This window comes from Electrophorus electricus, chromosome 22 (genome assembly GCF_013358815.1).
Source record: "Electrophorus electricus isolate fEleEle1 chromosome 22, fEleEle1.pri, whole genome shotgun sequence".
In the NCBI taxonomy this organism is placed as follows: domain Eukaryota; kingdom Metazoa; phylum Chordata; class Actinopteri; order Gymnotiformes; family Gymnotidae; genus Electrophorus; species Electrophorus electricus.
In genome coordinates, this window is record NC_049556.1 from 7,272,507 (window position 1) to 7,295,594 (window position 23,088).

At 40.8% G+C, this 23,088-nt stretch overlaps 1 protein-coding gene across 1 annotated transcript in view; it reads right to left on the reverse strand.

Annotated features, from left to right (window-relative positions):
* The window catches only part of LOC113576320 (teashirt homolog 2), a 40,909-nt gene extending 39,681 nt beyond the window's left edge, over positions 1–1,228 (reverse strand). The window contains exon 1 of the mRNA XM_027008318.2: positions 772–1,228. Coding sequence (XP_026864119.1) covers positions 772–811 — 40 coding nt within the window. The 5' untranslated portion in view covers positions 812–1,228. The remainder of the gene's footprint in view (positions 1–771) is intronic.
* Between the last annotated feature and the right edge of the window lie 21,860 nt (positions 1,229–23,088).

Sequence of the window (23,088 nt, forward strand, 5' to 3'; positions counted from 1 at the left end):
GTAACACAAACACACAAAACTAGAAACCCATCAAGACGTGGATGCTTTATGTTTCATCGCTTCTCTTTAGCGGTAGCCTACGTATTCTGGCTTTAAGACTGTTCATACGTACACTAACGGGACCGTCCTGTCGCCCCCCCCCCCCCCCCCGTGTGTGTGTGTGTGTGTGTGTGTGTGTGTGTGTGTGTGTGTGTGTGTGTGCGCGCGTGCGCGCGCGCGTGTGTGTGTGGGCCTGCGTGCGTGAGTAGCTCCGTGTGAGTGTTTCTCCGTTTGTCTACGAGATATTAAGGGTTCATAGGAAGTTCAGCTGATATTCGGATCTACGCGGCACATCCATCTAAAAACAATTCTCTTCCTTTGGCTGATTTTCACTTGGTCTTTGTGGCTATTTGAAGGAAGATTCTATCCTACAAACGTTTTGAAGTTTTGAAGTTCAAACTTTTAAGTCGCAAACTATTTGATCAATAACGCACTGAACAATTTAAACACCGAAAAAAATGTCGTAAAGGCTATACAGGCAACGACATCACATGAAAACAGTATCTTAACATTAAATATACAAATAAAGCCGTACGCGAGGTTTTAACCACTGGCTTACAATAAGTCCGAACCTTTGTCGATTAAATACATTCAGTACAGCGTACATAGCAGTTTCATTTACCTTTTTTAGGTAAATACATAAAAAATGAACGTATTTGTGTAAATTGAATGATATTCAGGTTGGAGCAAAATTGCCGCGGATAAGAATGATAGGTGTCAGTTTGATCTTACCCGCAGCCCGCTTCGGCGCCTGCTGTTTCCTCCTTGGCATGTTGAACTCGTAGTTCACGCAGAATGTGCCCAGGTGAAATGTGTATGCGGTCTGATATAGTCCATACAGAAAGAACGGCTCTGTATTTTGCTTTTAATATACTTCGCCTCTCCTCCGTAGAATCCAGTATCAGAGACGCTGTCTTGTCAAATCAGGTGTCAGGACGACTGTCTCTTTTTTTTTTACCTCTCGCCTTCTTAGATCTATGGCGGAGTGTTTTCTTTTTCTTTCCGTTTCTTTTCCCCAAAACCAAAGGACGAGCGCTGTCAAAAACCTGTCTCAGTTAATGCGCGAAATGTAGAAAAAGGACAGAAAGAACCGTTTGCGTGAAATACTATATCACACACGGCACAGGCAGGGTAAGGCGATGCCAGCATACATCGATCCATAGAACAAACTGAACATTAAAAACTCCTCCCTCCTCGCCTGGACTTGATGATGGCAGCTAGACATTTGTTACACTAGATAACCACGAGTTTATTAAAGAGACAGAGGCCAGCGAAAACATGCGGATGTGGGGCGCTCTGCATTACAAGGAAAAAAGAAACACACAAGTCCAGTGTTCCTGCCTTTGGTAGATTGGTCATTTACAGCATTTCTGAAGGAGACTTGCCAAAATAAAAATGTTACACCCTTGAAAAGTTACGTTATGAAAAGAAAAGGGGGGGGGGGGGGGCCTTAACAATTGGTAAAGTAACTTTTGTAAGCTACTTATTTGTCTTCAAATGAAATCTTTGTTGAATTTAAGACTGAATACTTACTCCAACAGAGACAATCCGAACCTTAATATTATTAACCGAATTGAGCTCTATTACTGTAGGCTATCGAGGTAAGACCAGAAATAGCGATGTGCCTGTGTCATGTGCTCTGTTGTCCCATGGTTTTGGGTCCCAACCTCTACTCATTTCCGATCATTGACGTCACAGATAAACAAATGGTTGCCTATTACTCACAGGCAGCAGATGACCTCAGTGCACACCCCTTTGCCTATAGCTGCGTGATAAATGATACCGCTGTCATACAGAGAGATGATACTGCCTTTGTTAATCTGTTATGCGATGACGTTATTCTAGAGTCCTATTCACTCTCTCTCGCTCTCACTCTCTCTCTCTCTCTCTCTCTCTCTCTCTCTCTCTCTCTCTCTCTCTCTCTCTCTCTCTCTCTCTCTCTCTCTCTCTCACTTCTGATGCCAGACATGCGGATGCCAGTCACTGGCATGATTGTAGAGACCTCCCATGAACCTAAAGTGAACTCAAGCAATCAATCAGTGTTCAGCTCCCACTTTGGCCTTACCTGTCTGACAGCTTTTAACCGCCAGTGTATACAAAAGCTCTGTCCAGTGACAGCTATAACACACACACACACACACACACACACACACACACACACACACACACACACACACACACACACACACACACACACACACGGTATGGTACCCCACTGCCAGACCCCTCATTGCCTATGTGAGCAATGAGAGAAATACTTGATGACCACTTAAGGCTCTTTTGCTATGGATATTCACAGGCCTGTGAGCTTTACAGTGATTTGTTTTCATCTGTTCTGTAATATGGGGATCTTTTGTCTGTATGCTTCTTGCAGTCAGTCCAGATGCCAACAGAAAAGTACTTTGTTAAGGATGCAGAGATGGCTTAGACTTTCTGAATCAGTTTTACCATGGACACACGATTTCTCAAACGAATTTTTAAATAAATACAAGCTTTTCCCTCTACATGCCTCATGAAAAAAATTAAAAAAATTTAAAAAAATCTTTTTTTAAATAAATAAATAAAAACCGTGGCTCCACAAATATGATTGCAATCGTGGATTTCAATGAAATCCAGTCATTTCACGTTAGGATTTTGCTAATCAGCCAAGACAATCCATACTGATACTGTTGTTGTTTTTTACACGGTACACGAGAGATAGCTTCACGTGGTATATCAGATATGCATCTACTCGCATGAATTTTAGACCATAAGCTACCGAACATAAGTCCAGCTTGACTGACTGAAACTTTGTGCAACTGTTTCGAATAAAAATGGCGCATGCTTCATTTATATGGAGGTTTTTGTTGTTGTTGTTTTTTAGCTGTTTAGCTCCGCAGCCTTGCTGCAAATCTGCAGCGCGCGGCCGAGCACTGGCGGGCTAATTAAAACGCGCTCGCCACGATGAAAGAGTCGAGGCCTGGGGAATCCGAACCTGCTTCTGATTCAAAGCTGAAATTTCATGCGAGACGGACAGCCGGTGATTGAAGTTTCGAGACCCGTAATTTTCAAAGTAGAACAACAACATATGCATATTGTTAACAACAGATGCTTAATTTGAAAATCTAATACATATAACCTAATTAAAAGTGGGGGGAAAAAGAGAACCACGAGCGGAATTAAACAACCCGCCACACTGCTTTAAGGGCTGATATATTCAAAGCGAGCCTTGTTTGTGGTAATTCAAATGAATGTAATTCAGAGTCATAACAAACTAGTCACAGTATAAGATACTGTACAACTTGTACACTCGGAAAGGGACTCATGTTACCACTGAGGAACTGGCCGAAGACAACAACTGTCATATTTAACCAAATGTGGAAGTAAATGTCAAAGCAGGTAGCAGAAGCTCATAATTAATCTTTCTAAATAATAGTAATAATCTCTCTTCATAATCTAATTTTATATTATTGCTCTAGATGCCAAACCCGTAAAAGCATAGATTAGTGACTTTTTTCTTTTGAATAATACAAAACATTTTTGCTTATGTGTGTGTTTTTATCTTAAAGAACTATGACGTTATTAGATAGGTTGGGCTAAACCTCTGTACCAATCTCTGTGATGTACAGTAAAAATGACTCATGCCATATGACATTTAATTACAAAAAAGTATGTGGTAATAAATATATTAGTATGATAAACCTGTAGTCGTGTGTATACTGTTTAGATCATACAGCACTCAGTTTGTAGACGTTTCCTTTCTCCCAGCTTCCTAGTTATGAAGCTCAAATGGTTGGTGGTCGTCAAACATGTCCAACAGCAGTAAAGAGAAAAGCAGAACACATGAGCTATAGAACAATGTCTCCTACAGAGGAATGCTTTTGGTTTCTTACCCGATTCCCAGTAAATAATGGAGGGTGTTAATTGTTTTGGGGGGCATTTTGGTGTTGCCATTATAGTCTTACACCGAGCCCAATCGCAACACTTTTGCACCTTGATTTTGTTTCCATGCAATAAAAAGGAACCTTACTAATTTGGTTGAGGTACAAAGGGACCACTGTCAAAAATGGCACAGCATCTTCTTTTTGAAGTATATCAGAGCGCTGCTTTTGTTTTGCTCCACAAGGATCCGTGCTGGTGCCGCTTGACCCATTTCCTCTCCTGTAATGTATCGTTCAAGCAGCCCTGCCGAAATGACTTAATTATTCATGCTTGATTTCGAAACGCACCACTTTAAGCACGCGGCTCCATGGGACGGCTGACACACGCGACGGCACTCGTACAAGCACACACACGGCGCGCCGCATGGACGGGGGGCCCTTTTGCGAGCGCACCCTCCGCTGGGCGCAGTCTGTAGGCTGCGTTAACCCATTAGCCCACCCTAAAGATAAATGCCCCTGTCACTTGGCTCCATGATTGATTTTAAACACCCACGTGCGCGAGCACACACACACACACACACACACACACACACACACACACACACACACACACACACGTGTAAACGCAGGTTATCCCACAGGGTTGCCAGACAGAGGACATTGTCTTGAATGGAATAGAAATGCAGATAATGTACTTTTATGTTGTTTATCATCTGATGGGTCTTAAGGAAACATTACTGGGAACAAAGACTTCAAACATAAAAGTTTCTTCAAAGAGATTACCAACTGCTAAATACTTTAAATGCACTGTGTGTCTGACCTAAGTATTTCCATGCCGGGGTGCATTTGTCAGCAAAATACGAATGTCTTATTGCAGACACTTTGCCGAGCTTTGCGTGCAAATCTGCCAACTGTCCATCAAGTGATCTGACTGAGGGCAGAAGACACGCAGGCCTGGACCTGTCGTAATGAGACACCAAGATTTTGCTTTCACGCTGACGCACATCATCTTGAACATGTACTCGTCTGTGTCCAGCCGCTCTGCACAATCACGCCTGTGCACACACAAACCAGAACACATACACGCGATTTCACTCTCCCCTCTCTCTACATACATGGCACCCACGCAGGTCCCCATCCCCTCCCGTCACTCATTCCCTTGGCACATGTGTGTTCTGTGGCGACAGTGTGTCCGACTGAGGTATGTCAGTGTCTGTTCAGGCCCGACCCGTTCGCTTGTGTGCACGGACGCGGATGCTGATGGATGCTTCCAAAACTGCTCTTTCGTGTCCATCAAAAGTCAGGACATTCGGCTGCCGCATCCGGCTTGCGCTTTTCGGAGCCCGTTGACAGTTGCAGAGGGTGGTCTGCAGTTCTGCCAGGCCTCATCGGAGAGTCTTAGCTCTGACAATGCTCCTTTCGCTTGTGTGCTGCTCATAAATGGGAGGTCTGCATTTGTACCACTGAATTGGCGTAACTGTGCTCGCTGGATCATCGCGACATGTGAGTGGCAATGCGCTGCCTTTTGTGTTTCCTTTGAGTGTGTTGGTAATAACAAAACAGTAGGATGCTCAGATGAACAGTTTATGGGTAACATGGAAATGTGTGGGATACAATGAATCTTAATAAAATCTAATCATTGTCAGTGTCAGTAAGAAAAAATACAGGTGTATTTGCAAGGGAGCAATTACTTAATGAGTCAAATGGATGCTATCAAGACAGAATTGTTTGTTATTTTTATGCACTTAGAGCAAAATAATATTCTTCATCTTAGAATGCATCACCCTTTAAATGACAAACTTCAGTCTACATTAGATTAATGAAGACATGTTATTAAGAAGCTTTTGTGACCAACATACTATAATGTAATGGTCCTTGAAACCACAGTTAGAAAACTGGTGTGGGCCATTGTGAGTAAGTTTTTAATGTGATATGTGTAATACATAAAACATTACAGTACCTAGAGACATTAATCATTCCATATTCCAGTCATTGTTTTATCACTCTGTTGCTTGATTCAGAGGACTTGCCATTTTTTCTAGCATTTTTAATAAAAAAAATTCTGTTGTTTATGTTCTGTGGAAACATACTCATTTGATTAACAGAAAATGACTCAAACCCACTCCCTTTCAATGGAGATATAGAAAATTGCTACCCATATTCCTCCATGTTTTTGCATTCTTTTTCTGGGGGACAACTCTGGCTTTTAATAAACATGTAATAAGAAAGAAAACAGCTGGTAGCGGCATCCCAGATGGTGCAGCTCTTGGCATCTCAGAGGAGGGGACCACACATGCAGATGGCTCATTATTCCAGCATTTGGTTATGCATATTGCACAAAATCTTATTCCAATGCTTAACAACCAGTATAAGCAATGCAGGTGTTACTGTTTTTTTTTGGTGGGGGGGGGGCTTTGCTTTGCAGGGCTTATCCACAGGGGCTCGCTTTGGTCAAGTCATTAGGGCATATGTGCTGCTACCCCAACACTCGAGTGCTCACACACTTGCGCCTTCTCTAATGCTGCCCCTCTTCTTCTCTCCCAGTTTTCAATGTGTGCAGGCCTCCTAGCCAGGGTATCAGAGAGAGCAATGCTTTTGAGTCAAATCCTAAGGTCTGATGACCTTGTTGCTTCAACAACTTACTTCACACAAGGGGACAGGCTCACCAAGTTGATGTTTCAAAGCTTTTCAAGTCATTGTAAATATATTTTAAATATTTGAGCATATCTAAATATTTTCATTAAAGATATTTTTGAGTAAATGTATTTAAGACAAAAGATTTGTCTTGGAATAATTATTAATGTATTAATCATTTCCTAAGTATTGTAAAAGGCAGAGGATTTTATGTCGCCTTTGGATTTTTTTTTGTTTTTTAACTGAATATTTGATGGAACTGATGTTTCCTAATTGATTGCGTTCATAACCGCATACCTTTTCTGACTTGCTTTTGATGTACTCTGTCTTTCTAAGTCCAACCAGAAGTGTATGTACTGTTGACTTTTTTCCCGGTAGAGCTTTTATAAAAATGAATTTGTAATGTCAGATCCAATATGTAATGCTTTAACAGTAATATTGCTCTAGCTTATGGTTTATCAGTTTGAACACTTACAATTACAACTGCTCAGTAACCTAAAGGTGCTGAGAAATGTGAACTGGAGATAAACTGAGGACAGAATGTTGGGCAGGATGTTAATCCACATATGCAAAGCTATGAAAACAATTTAATAGGTTTTTAGCCTTAAAACTGTATTATTTGAGTGTCTATTCAGTCAAATGATTATTGCTTCCCCTCATTATCTTATGAATAAGCCAACATGTCTTATTTCCTTTAATTTGATGATGAAGTGTGTGCTAATGAAAGGGAATGCTAGGCTCCTGCATGTCCTGAAATATCACCACAATGATCCCTCACTTTCCCTCATGCTCGACACTGCCAGTCTGCTGGAGCTGTCTCCTTCCATTTGTAATGTGTGGCAATGTGACCTTTATTTCAGCTATAACCATAACGCGCTTTAGCACACGTCACTCTCAGGAGTGACGAGTCACGTGAATGGCCCTTGCTGGAGAAACAAGTGTGAAAACATGCAGACAGAGTTTCTTCTTCATGCCTCCAAACTTCAAATGAGGCTCTACATAGTTCGGAGACTGGCGTTTTGTTACTTCTTAACCTGAAGTGATGTTTTTGGGTGTCTTTAGAAGCAGTAGAAGAACAACAACAACAATTGTTATTAATATTTTCATTATAATTATTGATAATAATAATTATTAGTAGTAGTTTTAGTTTTATTATTATTGTTTGTCTGTTTGTTTATTTTTTCTTTTGCTGCATATCTTTTGCTGTTTGTTTCTATTGAATTTCTACAATCCAGATCACCTAGCTGCAAAGCCAGGTCATCAGGCTGGCCACATCTTTTTGATGCCATTGCTGACAATTAGCAAGATAATGCAGCACAAAACCATCTGGACAGGCACATTTCATAGTGCTGAGAAAGACAGTTTTTTGGCATGACAAGAATACATTCCAAGGTCAGACTTCAGGGCCAGGAAGTATCAAATTGTGGAGAGACAAACTATGGAAATGACTGTCATCTCATCTCTTCTGAGTTCACTTAGAACCCAGTGTTTCCTTTTTTAATTCATACATATTTAAAATTCATAATATTGTCACTTAAGCCATTTGTGGTGAAAAATGCGCTCTTAACGCCATGTACAGCTGGATGGCCAGACGACTAGATACAGATGTATTAAAAGATAAAGTAATATTAAAGACAGACAAAATAATATTAACATCTGTCATAACAATATTGACATTGTGGAGGGATTCCAAGGCTCATTTATTAGCGATTGTTGGCTCGGGCTGCTTGCAAGGGGTCATGAAGGGGTCAGAAGCTGCTAGGAGATTACACTTTGGCAGGTTTACTGCCACACCAAATATGATAGACCTGACGTGTCATTTTTCCCTGCTAGATCACCCACCAGAAAGTCATAAATTATCATGGGGGAGCGGAAAATTGATTCCCTCTCTCTGTACCCTGCAAATGTTCCCTATAAATATGCAGGGAAGGGACATAGCTCACTTTATTAACTTGATGTGGGAAAATGGAGGGGCATTTAAGCACAGCATAGGTGATTTTGGTTGCATTTATATCATCTTAAGTGCAAATACGTTATTTAAGAAGTCCGATAACAGTTCATCATGGCTGGTGATTTCTTATTACTTGGTAATGCAATTATTTGATCATAATAAGAAAGGTGTTGTCATTTAGATCATTATGGACTGTAAAAACGTACCATTTGATTAAATAAAGTATTAATCTGCATCCACCAAAACTCTGGCTAATAGTTTAAATTTAATAAATTTAGTGCTGGCAGGAAAAACTACATATCAGACACAACTACATATCAGACACAGCTGTGACCACAGCTAACCATAGAAATGTCATGACTGCCTCAAATATGGAATGTGTTACTAATTTCTGCTATGATATGAAAAGATGTTTATATTACAGTAATATAAAAATGGAAGTATTACATGTCATTGGAACTGATGCACCTGGAAGTTACACTTGAAGTATGCTCATTGAATCCTCAAAAGAACTACATAAAATACATATAATGCTACACGTATAAACACCAGTATTTTCCTGTGTTCCACAGAATACATCATGTATAGCAACATTTTGTAAAAGATGTTATTATGATACTCACCATGTTGTGAATATGTTGTTTTTTATTACACTTTTGTGGAATGTCATTCATGTTTTGCTGATAGCAATTATGCCAGGACTGTTAAGTAACATATTTCAAAATTGTATTGCAGCACAAAAGCTTTATTTAAAAACAGCTAGATGACTTTAAGGTGAGCCTTATCAGCAAGACTATAAATCAGTTGTATCACAGGCACACTTTGGTCTTGCCTGAAAGCTGTCCTTATTGGATCCAGTCCAGAGTATTGCAGTTTTCTTCAGTCTTATCTCATTCAATCTAAGACTGGCATGTCTCTTGAAAATTCACTACAACATATTTGACAATTGACAAAGCATTTAAAGCAAATGCCCTAGGACTAATGCATAGCCTTCCAATCTTGTCGTCTGAGAGGTTTCCTGCTATACTAACTCCCCAACCGGGGCTCTGAGTGCTCTTTGTTTCTAAAGAAATCTAGAACCCCACCCAGCTGTAAAGCCATGAAGCTGAAAGAAAGTTACACTGTTCCTGGTTCTAGAGTTCATATATTCACAAACGAACTAACTTTCTCCTTATTTTGACACAACAGACCATTGGTAAGTCACTCTGGGAGAGAGAACACTGAGGCCTGGTGGAGGGGTTTGAAGCTGCCACATTCTGACAGGATTTCTGTGAGGCACGGGGCAGCTGGGGGTGGCGCTGCTTCTTCACCCATCACCAGATGCTTAAGCGATGGCCTGCGAGGCGAGCTGTTATTTACTACCTCTAGGTCTGTGCGAGGGGAACGTTTTTGGTGGTCTGGCAGAAGGAGAGGCCTCGGCACAGGAGCCAGATACCGCCCCCCTTCGTCCCTGCCGCCATCATCTGTCACATCTGTCTCATTCCACCACATGTCACGTGCAATTAACTGGCCTGGCGGTTAACCCTTTCACTGCCACTCCCTTGCCGCTGGGTGAGGCAGCTACAGGCGTCTGCGCGCCATTAAAAGAAATGTTCTCCCACACTTGCATTTTTGCAAAAAGCGGCCGTCTTATTCAGACATGCCAAGACGATACTGACCATCTGATTGGAAAAATAACACAAAACTGGATGGTTTGCTGAATATTCAAACAATATGATATGCAAAAATGAGTTTGCAAATAGCTTTCTGTCTTACTTATGAATAGACATTAGCAATGAGCATCCAAGAGCGCAAGATAAATATTATAGATTATTGCAAGATTTAGATGCAGACTAGCCATGGGTGAACCATATATTCTTGTGTTTCACAAAGCAGTTGCTAGGCATTCTCCCGGGTGTATTATTGTACGAGACACAACAGGATGTTACAGTTGAGTGTGAACAATAGCAGTATGAGGGCCAGATATGGGAATGGTTTTACCATTAACCAAACATCACATGCAACAACGCAGGCAAAGGAAAGTCATTTGGAATGGGGGCATAGTTCCTTTGTGTAGGAACTGTAGTGCTTGTCCAGATTTTCTTTATTCTGCTTTATATCACCTGATTTTCTGTCAAGTGAGCAGCGTACTGTGTCTGTTTCTGGTAGGAGTACTTGAACAATAACCCCTGCTTTAGATTACAAAGTTGTAAACATTGCCAGTGTTTTTGTTAAGCGCACTGCCTTCTGTTTTAAGTCTGCTTGTGAAAACCCATCAGTCTTGACTGCCTCCTTCATGCCTTCCTCCCACCAGCCTGATCTCCAGCTGGACCCAGGCGCCGGACTGTCACTGAGGCATGGTTATCCTTCACCAGAGGCTGACGGAGGCATTATTCCGATGGGGATTGTTTGACTAATAAGCATTTTCACTGCACAAGCACAGACTCCAGTCAATGCTGCCCTGGACTCACAAAGGACACCTTGTTCATGAGAACGTGGTGGACACCATTAAATCTAACCACTGATCCATTAAGCACGTAGTGGCATCTTCAGAGGAGTAATAGAATGTACAAAAATATGTTTAAATGGTGAAAATATTCAAGAACATATGTTGCAAAATGGTATCTATGGTTCAATGTATGTTTGTTTGTTCAATGTATGTTTAAATATACAATTGTCACAATTTACTAAAATAGGCCTATTCATTAGAAATGAACAATTTCCAAGATGTTTCTTGCCCAGGTGAAGCCTATGAGAGGTTTGTTACTACTACCTTGAAAATGACTTTGGAGCATGTCAGTGTTGGCACATGTTACCAATGAAATAACTGTCTCCCAGCCTGCTGCTGTCAGTCATCTACAAGGGTGCTTCTCCCGTCTTTGACAAATACCTTTCAGAATATCTAGAGTGCACAATTAGTGGCCTCCAGCCCAGAAGCACTTCTGTCCATTTCCCAAAAGGCAAGGTTTTGTGAGGTGCTGAGGTACATGGCAATTTGAGAAACATCTGTCACTCTGCTATACAATAAGAACCCAGAGAGGATGGTCAGTGCATCCCAGATTTCCACCCATCTCTAATCCTTTCACTGCCAGGAAAGTACAGTTCATGAGATACGCTTCCACTAGATGACACGGTCACCCTGTTCAGAATAATACTTAAACGCCCAACCCGATATTTGATACTCTTTGGAAAATGACTAAGATCAAATTCAAGCTTGACAAAACAGTAACGGCAAATGATATTAATTTGGTTCATTTAAATTCTTTTTTAGTATACCGCTTGTCATCTATTAGTCATAAAGCTGCTTTGTAGAGTTTACTCAGCCCACTGGGGCAGCCAAAGACAACAGTGGCAAGAAACACAGAAAGGAGGAAACTTTGAGAATATAGCAAGAATTAATTGGTAGCACTTATTTAGACTTTGATGTAAAGTACTCACTGCAGATTCATACTGAGACAAGGTAATCATTTTTGAGATCCTCTGTTCTTGGGAGGCCCTTAATGCTACCATATGTACATTCAGGGATGTCATTTGTGTAGGCTGACCCAGGGCCTATGCAGAGGTAAAGCACACTATCTCTCCCAGGGATTGTGGGCAAAAGCAAGACAACCCAACCCTGCATTGCCCTAGCTTTCTAATTCTCCCATCGCCTTCCAGCTTAATTGAGAATCTGAACAAACAAATTAATCATTGCAGCCCATAAAAATGACAGGATTCATGCAGTAGCATTCTTCATTCTCTCTAATTTGTTGTGTGTGTGTGTGTGTTGTGCCACCCCCCCCCCCCCCCCCCCGCCCCAAACACACACCCCACTCACCATTGCCTTTCCTCTTATGTGCTGAATCTGCGAGTTTAGCCCTTGTGAAAATTACAAATAGTTGTCAAGGTTAACGAGTTAATATTCTCATTCAATATTTATTTTATGGGCACAAGAGAGCGTCTCCCTTCACCACATCCCACTGCAGAACGAGGATGGGTTTGTTAATCAAAATGACAAGGACAGTGTCCTTTTGATAATCCCCTGAATCATCGAGAATAAAAAATGAACTTTATTAATCAGCAGGCCCTGATTAATTGTTATGAATCGGAGCATCGTCCATTTCCACCCTGCATTTCCGCAATTTCCACAGAAGCCTAACAATCTCCCCGATGATTTGAAGCCTTTTGGGTTGGCGTTGAACAAAGCAGCACAGCAATAAATAAGTGTGAGGCAGTGTTCCTCCTCTTGGCTGAGCTGAAATATGCTTGACAGTTATAAAATACAATTACATCCCTTCTCTACTTATAATTTTTACATTTGCATATGAAAAAGGAGGGAGGATGGGACTTTGGCGCGCAAATGAAATGAGGCCATAAAATGAAGAAACTAAACCAGGATAGATCTACTCTGGATTCATTGTGTGCCATATGTGCATTTTAGCTTGAATGAAGTGGCATTATTATGAACTGCTGGTCATCTGTTTCTGTTGAGGTTTTGACATATTATATAACAATGCCTCCCTTTTATGTCATGTAGCCCCAACTGTATCTTTAAGTACAGTTTTAAGTACTAGCATTTTAGCCCAGACCCTCTGCGACATATAAGAAATTTAAATAGCGTAATTCCTGTAAGCATGTGTGTGGCACAGATGGTAGAAGAGAATGCAAATGACAATGGTGCTGCTGCACTTCCTGACAAGGTTTTAGTCACAACACTAAGTGAACAAAAACTCCTGCTGGTTTTGATTGAAGAGCATATGTCTGTGAAGCCTCAGCTCAAAGTCCCATGAAGACCATATCAAATGACAAAAGGCTATAAAATGTAAGATAATTAATACTGCATAGATGGAATGTTTATAATTAATATATAAAATGAAATGAAGTTGGCAATAGCGGCAGAGCAAGGTTGGAGTTCTTATCTAATTTACATGAGCATGTCAGACGTGCGATGCTCATTGGCTCTGAAGTTTTGGCCATGAAACGGAATGTTCAGGCTCAGAAAGTTTCACATCTTTAAGGGTCTTTTTCTTTCTGCAGAGCTCACTGATCATGGTGAAAGGACATAGTCAAGGAACGCTGAGCTATTGAGCCTTAATGAAGGAAATGCCCTTTATTTTAATATCCACTTTTCCTCTTTGTCATCTTGTCTTCTTTGTGCAGGCTGTCATGCAGGGCGCTGCTATCATTCCTGTTTATATGTTTCCAGGGAACAAAACCACCCTAAATGAAGTCACATCTATGGTAGTCCAACAATTTGGCATCTGTTTGTTTATGGGCTGTCTAAATGTTCATTTTCTCACCTACTGTAAACAGAAGTGTGTACTCTGTAGTTTCATTGCACTGAATTAATGGTAATTTTTTTGTGTGTGTGTGCTTTCTTTTTCTGAGATTCCCTGCATAGACAATTAATCTATTCCACATAGGTGTCCAACCTCCAGTCCCTCATCTGTATATATAAATGAGTGCAAATGGTAGGAAGAGTGTGAATATTTTACAGAGAGCCGTCAGTTTCCGTGGTCCTCTGTGGAGTGGGTGGTTCAGTGTGGCACACCGTTAATTGTGGAGGTGTTTTATCCATCAGCGTGAATTATTCAGGGGGATGGTTAATAGCTATCCCAGATCCAGGAGGCTTCAGGAAAGAAGACAAAGCCTGCTGGAGAGAGAGGCATCATTACCCCCGCCTCTGATCTGAGGCTGCCTCGGCTTCCCTCAGTCTCCAGGGCCTCCTGTGTTGCTCTCGAGACCAGGAAACAAACAAACTGCCAACCAGGAAGTCATAAATCTAGAGTGAAGGTAAGAGGGCTGGCGAGTAACAACCTGCACAGGCTTTCAACAGGAAAACGCAGAACAGCAGGGCTGATTGGCCGAGACCACTCCAACTTGTTTATCTGAGTCCTTTTAACGGTCATACTTCTATATTTCATACTTCTATATTTTAAATCTCCTTATTTAGTCATAAAAGTAAATACTAAATGACACAGATGTTAGTGTTTAATTTTCAGTGGGTAATGTGTGTATGATGAAGTGCAGGATATGATAAGGAAGGATCCCTCTCAGTGCACAGGCTATGCATCATTTACAACTATTTTGCAGCACACACTCACAAACTCAAAGAGCTCAATGGTTATATGCGAAACACATCATAACGCAAGCATCTCTGCTTAAAGTGATAAACAGAAGTCTGTCACTATGCCCTTGGTGTCTTAACATTCTTCACTGCCCCTTCAAAACGCACTTCAAAATTTTTATTCCTTTTACGAATGTTTAGCAGAACTCTGATTTTATCCTTTCATTTTTTTAAGTCTTCAAATATATTCATAGTCAAGGTTTTCAGGTCTGTCAGATATATCATTGTGTTGGAGTAAAGCGGAACATCTGAATTCTTTGATGCACATTACCATTCCAGGAAAAGTAGTACATTCAAATATTTTATGGACCAGTTGTTTAATTTAAGGCTTCTGCTTTAAACAGACTTGAAAATAAGGCTGGTAAGATTTCCTTAAATTATCCGATGTGTTCACTTGGCTCGACTGTCCTTTTTTAAAATTCTTTTGGCATGGACTTAGGGCATTGATACTTGACTTCCATACAATCCATGAAGTTAAAATGCCGCATGTAGAACAAACAAAATGGGTCAACATTCTCTCATTGGTTTTCCTTAACAGATATTCTGGACTGGTGGCTTCAAACCTGTCTTTACCGTGATGAGACCTTTCAAATGATGATCTATGAGTCCAAAGAACAAAAGCCTCTACTTCAATGACAAGACCCAAGTGCATCAGCCGGTCCCCTCTTTTCAAGTAATTCCAGCCATGGCTATTCAGGGTTTGCCCTGTGGCTACAGAGAGCACTCTATTCTCCAGAAATAGTCATAGCTCATCTTTCACCAGAGCTCAGGTTGGCTTATTGAGATGAGGGGGAGGGTGTGGCAGTGTAGGGGGAGGGGGATGCTGCTCATTTGAATTTCTGTCTCTATCATGAGTTAAGTGATTATGATGCTGAGCTAATATTGAAGTTTGGTGCTGCTTGGTGTTTTGCTGCTCCAGAGCCCCTGACATGCATCAGTGACATGAGACATGTCACCAGACATCCTTTCAGACAAGGAAGGCTGTCAGGGATGGTTCATATTTGCACTTTAACATTTTACTCCATCCTCAACAAAAGGTGATTATGAACGTCAAAGGCAACTTTTATTTGAGATACTTTTTCCTATCCATATACAGAGCCCTAACAAGTATACTGTAATTAATATACAGGATGAATATGTTTTTCATGTAGTTGACAGCTACACGCTACATGGATACACAGATAAAACTCCGAGTGAGCTGTCTTTGTCAACAAGAAACTTGTCTTCTCCTAGCTTAGCAGCTGCAGTTGGCGGCCACCTTAACAGACTGCAGAAAGGTTTCAAAGCTCTCCGAAGGTACAAGGATGCTAGGCAGTCTTCCTCTTAATGTTGTCCACAAATCACTTGAAGCTCTCATGCATGGATGTCCTGGACAACTCCAGAACAATAAATCTGAGCAAATTATCCATGAACCCAAATTCCACATAATGAAATCTACTTTCAGAGATATTCTTGTGCATTCTTGCGGTGGCTTGGGAGTTGCCAGCTGCTAACTTCTGACTCCCAAAACTGACCCGAGATCAGGACATAATTAACATAATCTAATTCTCATTGTCTTGCTGCTTATTACAAGTCATTTTAACCAACCCTGTTTTTTCACAAGAAAACATTTTCTATGCTTAAATTGTTTATATATTATAGATTTTACAGAATGCCTCTATTACCTGCACATCAGTATTAAACTTGCAGTACTGTCGTGCCACTTGATTGAGATTCCCTCAGTCAGAATTCTAATAGACTTGTTTTGTTTCATTTCAAAGATCTTTCCAGTGCTGCCCAGGAGACTGCTACAGAAAGAATCCAATGACCCATAATAGATGCCATTTGCGTAGCCTCCTGTCTAATTGTTCTCCAATGGATATGATAAAATTAGAATCCCATTTTGATTGCATGCTTGCCATTTTGAATTGAATAGGAAAATCATTGTGTGTTGGAGATGCCTGTAAATCTTGTGCACAACCCACTCATGCCTCTATCTTCTTTAAAAAATAAAACACGTTTGGAAAGCACTGGTTTCCTATCATGTGAGAAAAGGCATTTTTATAAATGGCTGATAAAAGCATGGCAGTCATCTCCCCATGACATATTTGTTCTTTAACAACAAATCATGAGCTCCTGATGCCTGGCACCTGAATACAGAACAATGGAGAGATGAGGGTGAGATTGTCTTCATTAGGCACATTAATATTCATTGAAAGTAGAAAATCTGACACCAGAGAGGACTTGGTAACCTTTTCTCATATTAGATTTTTTTTCCCCTCCTATTCCTTAACACAATTAAAGTCCGGCAATGACTTAATTAATGCTGCTTTCTGTCAGGCGCTTTAAAGAACTGTCAATTTGGCCCAGGTCTGCCTGTCAGGAAGGAAGAAAGACAGTCATCCCACTCTGCTAGGAGACAGGCGCAATCACAGTGCCGGAGAAAGTCAAATTCCCAGACACCTTGCCAAATTGATTCTTTTAAGGGTTTTCTTGTAGATTATCCTTTTTTTTAAATATACTTTCTCTATCCTCTCCTGAATTGCAGGATAAATGCAAATCCTGTGTAGATTTTGGTATGTTTTCCTTTTCCTTTCAATATGAACGTCTGGTTCAGATCATTCTTATGTGTCTTTGTTATTACTGGAAGGGACGAGACATATTTTAGCTGCCAAAGTATAATTTATATATGTATATACAGCACACACTTTATAAGAAGAAATTATCGTTCATTAGAAGCATTATGTATATAGTTCATGACTATGTCCTTTCTTATACCATTCATAATTAGCTGTCCTCAGTCTCTTCATCAGTGGTCAATTTCTGATCATAAACATTGCTAGTTTTCAGTTGCCAGACAACTCTCAACCCAGCAGTGACACTGATTTGTACAAAACCTCCAGTATGGCTGTTGTGTCTGACACACTCAGGCCAGTGCAACACAATGGTCCTGCGGTCTAAACGTGACCAATGATATATGAGGTAGTGGGTAGCTGACAAATTGTGCATGTCAACAAATCTGTGTAGGTATAGGTGGTCTATATCTAGATAGATAGATAGATAGATAGATAGATAGATAGATAGATAGATAGATAGATAGACAGACATAAACTAAGATTAGTGGATGACTGGCAGTCTCAAACAAACACTGAATGCTGACAGACTTCTAGTTTTTGTAGGATGTCACTACAAAGAAATCAGAGAGATATACACACCAATTTCCTCAAGAGTTGTGCTGTCATCGAGTGAAAGCTGCAAGCTGTCCAAACAAGATGACAGCTGAAATCGCTTCTGCTAATGACTGATTTCCCTCTCACGCGCGTTTTTGATCAAAAAATAACTTGTGCTCATCAAGTGCCAGTGGCTTGAATTGTGGTAATGGCTGCCTAGACATGGAGAGCCTGCTCTGAAATGGGATCTAATAACACTGGAGCAATAGCGATTTCATGTTCTCCGGCAAATCTTTACCTGACGGCTTCTAGCATTGTTTTAGCCTCATGTCTTTACAAGTGTTTAGCTTCGCTGTACCCAGGGTCTCAGGAGTGTTTGTGGAAACTCAAATATTCAAACATTTGCAAAGTTCTAATAGAGGAAACATAATACTGTATGGTCAGAGAATTATGCACTTATATTTGCTTATTTCTCATTATGGTAAATCATATAACTGTTCCATTAATACATCAATAAAATGCAGCTTAATAGTATACTGGGTGTAGGTATATACATAGTATACACATTACAAGTGTACATGGCACAGATTACTTTACATTTACATTTACATATATAACTTTGTTTACTTCTTACTTCCAAAATAGCAACTCGTTGGTGTAACAAACAAAAACCTTTGGCAATTCAAACTTCTATTATAACAATTACAAGATAAATATAGCAGATTCCTGCAAATCACTGATGCTCAACAAAAACATTCACACAGCTGAGTGTACCATACAAACAGTAAGCTAAAAATATTTTAAAATGTCAGCAATGTGTTCCTTGTCATGCTGTCAGCGATTGTGGATTGAATATGATTTCTTGATCACATCTATTATAAGGTGTGAGGCTGGGGAATTGAAATGCCTCCCCTGTATTAATGAGCCAGTTCCACCATTATGCAGAAGAAGGTGTAATGCTTCTGTCAGGTGCATGGCTGGAAAAAACAGATTGAAACAGCAAAGGCTTTACTCTCGGTGCTGAATGCAAAACAATGGAGACTTCACGCAGTAATCACGTCATAGTAAGAAAAGAGGGACCTAATTGGAATTATACTAGTACAGGCAGTGAGCTCATTAAAAGCTTGAGCACTACCTCATGATAAACAGTCACTTTAAGGGACTGGCACTAATGTGATGAGGCGAAGGCTCTGTTTCTCACTCGCAGATGAACACATCTCCTGCTTAAGCTCCATAGTATCACTCCTTGATGCATTTGGGAGCAGAGGCCTAATTGCCATCAGAAATTTGTGGGATGCTAACAGAGCTTGTATCCCTCAGTGCTGGATCAGAAAGTGGACTGTCACTCACCTATAGAGTTATATTTTTAAAATGAGGCATTTAAAGGTGCAATACAAAGAATTTGATTTTGAACCTAACAAAAATACTAAGGCCATTAATATTAGTTAATGGAAGGTACAGCATGACATGCTGTATGACCCAATGCTATGCCGCTTATAAGCCCAAGTGGAAAAACAATACAAAACAGTAACACACCTTTAATGGCTTTCAAATCCACTGAAATGTATAACACATTTATGGGAGTAAAAAGTCATATTTTAAACATTTGATCATTTGGTCTCTCTTGCCAGATGTTAAATAAAGGTTAAATAAATGCATTTCCTGGTGACTCCATTATGTGTCTGTCTTTGTTTGTTGCAAACATTCACTGCTTACAGTAAAGGAAAGCCACACAGAGATCAACTTATGCAATGATTCCATCATGTTTACCACAGTCCTAATAAGACCTTATGTATGATATGGAGATTGACAATCACTATGGTAATGAGTGGAGCTAATATTCCCTAAGAGCAGCTAAAATGATTTCTTTCCTAACAATGTCTATTTAAAGCACATGTAGTTAAGCCAGCCATCTTGTATAATGGGCTATTTCATTGTTACATTATTTTAAATATGTCAAACCTTAGGGCCATTTGAAAGGTATGTCAATTACAGTGGAGTATTGGACATCTCATGTGTCAAAACAATGTGACGAGACCCGCCATCTTGTGCCTGGCTGCTTACAGTTGCCTTGCACCATTATAAGCAGGCCATGATGACACTCAGATACAGGAGTGACAGTCAGGCCAGCAATTGACTCATTCCGCTCATTGTTAAATTGATCTGTGCCAAAAATAACCCTTCATCCCCGCTCCTCTCCATCACACTTCATTACGTCGCACGAGGACAGAATCCTTTGCACCATTTTGCCTGTATTCAAATCTCTATAATACCATCTCATGTTTAAAGACTGGCCATAAATCCCATATCAGGTCTTAATGACCATAGCTGGCCGGCCGGTAATATGTCACTGTTCACAGGCGATCACCCGGTGGGGAATAGACCATGCCAGTCTTAGTAATTGCACACACAGAGAGATTTATATCGCCATTATGTTCACCCATGAGAAATAATTCAAACACTGAATAAAGTGCAAAATGTGCCAGTAACAAATCCCTAAACTTTCAGCAGGCATATTAGACTCATCTAATGCATTTTAGTCCACTGTATATGGATTGCACTGCATGAAAATGTCTACAGGTTTTTAAAAATGTTATCTCTGGGAGACAGGTCGGCGATCTCCCCTACGAGTAATCACTGACAGACAGATAAACAGTGTAAGGAAGACGAATAAAAAGGTAGAGTTGTAGCTAAGAGGCGATTTACTGTCAAACTCAGAATTACTCTCCTCTAGCTGAGGAAAAAGTATTGGGCAACATTTGTCTGCTCTTTGATCAGTGTGGGCGAGACGGTTGAACTCAAAAGCTGGTGATCATACCCTCGGCTCCATGGCTTTCTGATACTTTCCCGAGGCATTGAGATTACGTGATTGAAAGAGCTGCCTGTGCAGCTCCCTGAGTGTGCTCCTCTGGCTTTGTTGTTCAACCTCCCTGCGCTCTCCTGGGGGAGCCAGCAGGTGCCGGCTGACGCAGGTTTGATCACCTTGGTTGCGTGAGCGACTAGGTACGCACCTGAGACCGAAGGGAGAAACATGCTGTGAGAAGAGGCCTGTGTTTGACAGTCTAATGAATGGTCTCCCAGGGTTAGGCAGTCATGACATGACAATCTTTCAGAGCCAGTGGCCAGGCAAAAAGCAAAAACAAAAATAAAACAAAACAAAAAAACAAAGCAAAACAACAACAAATACAAGATGGCGAGGCCGTGGTGAACGGGAAATATATAAATGATTAAGACGTGTATAAACACCATGCTTCTTCAGATTAATGAATTCTCAGGAAGGGTAAAGAGTTTGCTCTCTCCCTGTCAGAGTAAGGTCAGAGGCGTGTTGTGCTGTGTGTTCGACAGGCTGAGGCTGGGGAACATCCAGCATGGAAGTGCCGTGACGCCTGCAACAGCCATCAAGAGCAGGTCAGTCATGCGGCCTGCTGTTCCTGCTCTGAGCACTCAGTGTTTTGTCCTTCTTCAGACCGACCGCCAACTCTCTCTCTCTCTCTCTCTCTCTCTCTCTCTCTCTCTCTCTCTCTCTCTCTCTCTCTCTCTCTCTCTCTCTCTCTTCCTCACTATCTCGCTGGACTCAGGGGGCTCACTCACCAGTGACAGGCCAGTCAGATCATACCCCTGCAATCAAATAGAGTTTTATTAGATCTGTCTTGCCGGGCCACCGCTACACTGCAAAAACATGTTTTGTTCTCTTTAACCTATTCCACCGGGGACACAAACCAACAGTGACACTGTCATTTGCGAGCAATGCAATAGGACTCCCTCGTGGTCCAAATGTCAGATTACACCACGCAGTACTAGTTATCCTCCCTAAATATAGCTCCTTGGGTATCAGGGGCTGTCGCAAGAAATTCATGGTTTCACACACATGCCCTTTACTGGGGCCCATGACACTGCCGCAAACCTCAAGAAGTTGCCAGGATAAAGCTAATTGTAAATTCATAACCATTTCCTAACTCACTGTGGGATCCAGGCAGAGAGAAAGGTACTTCACCTAGCCCCGTTTGATCTGCACATTAAATTACAAACTCAAATTTCTTTCAATGATCCACTTCTTGAATTGAAATGTGCTATAGAATTCACAGGGGAGCAAACCTTTCGTCTCGTTCAAGGTTCCACCAACATACTGATAGAAAGCTGATGGATAGATAGAGGATGATTTAGTCCCACATGAGATTACTGGCACCTCAACCTATAGGAAGATTTCTTTACATTTACTGATTCAGAGGTGATGTTTCTTTACACCCTGTAATTTTGATTGTCATCACATCTTATTGTACACAAAAACACTAATACTCAATCATCTGTCACTCTACTATAATTTTGTATCAGAGCCAGGAAGAGTATGAAGGCAGTAAAGAGAATTGAACGACTGTGTTGGGTAGGAGTGGGGGTATATCTCTTCCCATGGATCATTTATTTCAAGTCCTATCCAAAGGAGATAGCTTTTGTCGCACCACAAATACATGTGCAAGGCCATCTGTTGGCCTGGATAAGGATAAGCGCTGTACAGATGAGCCATGACAATTTCGATAATGGTATAGGGCTTTATTGTCCATCATTACACTGCAATTCATTCTGATGTTTAGTCTGTAGAACATAGTGTTGACACAAGTGTACTTACATTAAAAGCATCACATAGATAGGTACTGTGTAAAGTTTTGGGATGATGAATGGATGTATGATAAAGTGTATGCATCTGTCCACCGAGAATCCAACGTGTTTATAAAATAATGACCTCTACACATTACTTTAAAAATGACAAAAAAGTAAATTGTTTTCTTTTCTTAGTCAAAGGGATCAGCTTCACATGTCACATAGCTGTGATCCAAATATTTCCTAGTTGAACACTTGGAAGGCCACCAGAACACAACAAATCACATCTAACAGGCATGAGGTCCAGTCACTAGCAACTGTCTGGTAGTGAAAGGAAGTGCCTGCAATCTAAGGCCTCCTGTGTTGACCTTCAGCCTGCATGGGGGCTGCATAGCTTTCTTAAATGCCTGATGATGGGGGTAATTGTGTGAGTGGCTCTGTGAATGACAGGCTCAGAAACGCTTACAAAGGTGGACAAAGCGGCACAGTGACGAGGGCAGTCACAAACAGGCCTGTGAGGGGGAGCGATCAATTTATGCGATGAGAGCAATGCCTGGTTCTTCTAGAAGCATTGAACGACAATGTTCTCAGAATAGTGCATCCCATAGTACATCTGTGGATGAGGCCCCTGAATAATGCCTCATGCCACAATTATGTGCTAACTGTAAAGACAAAGTATGAAAGCTTTTTAAATTTATTTTCTAAACTATTCGTGCAAGATCTTAAAATGTAACTTTTTTTTTCATTTTGAATTTGCTATATACAAATAATAAC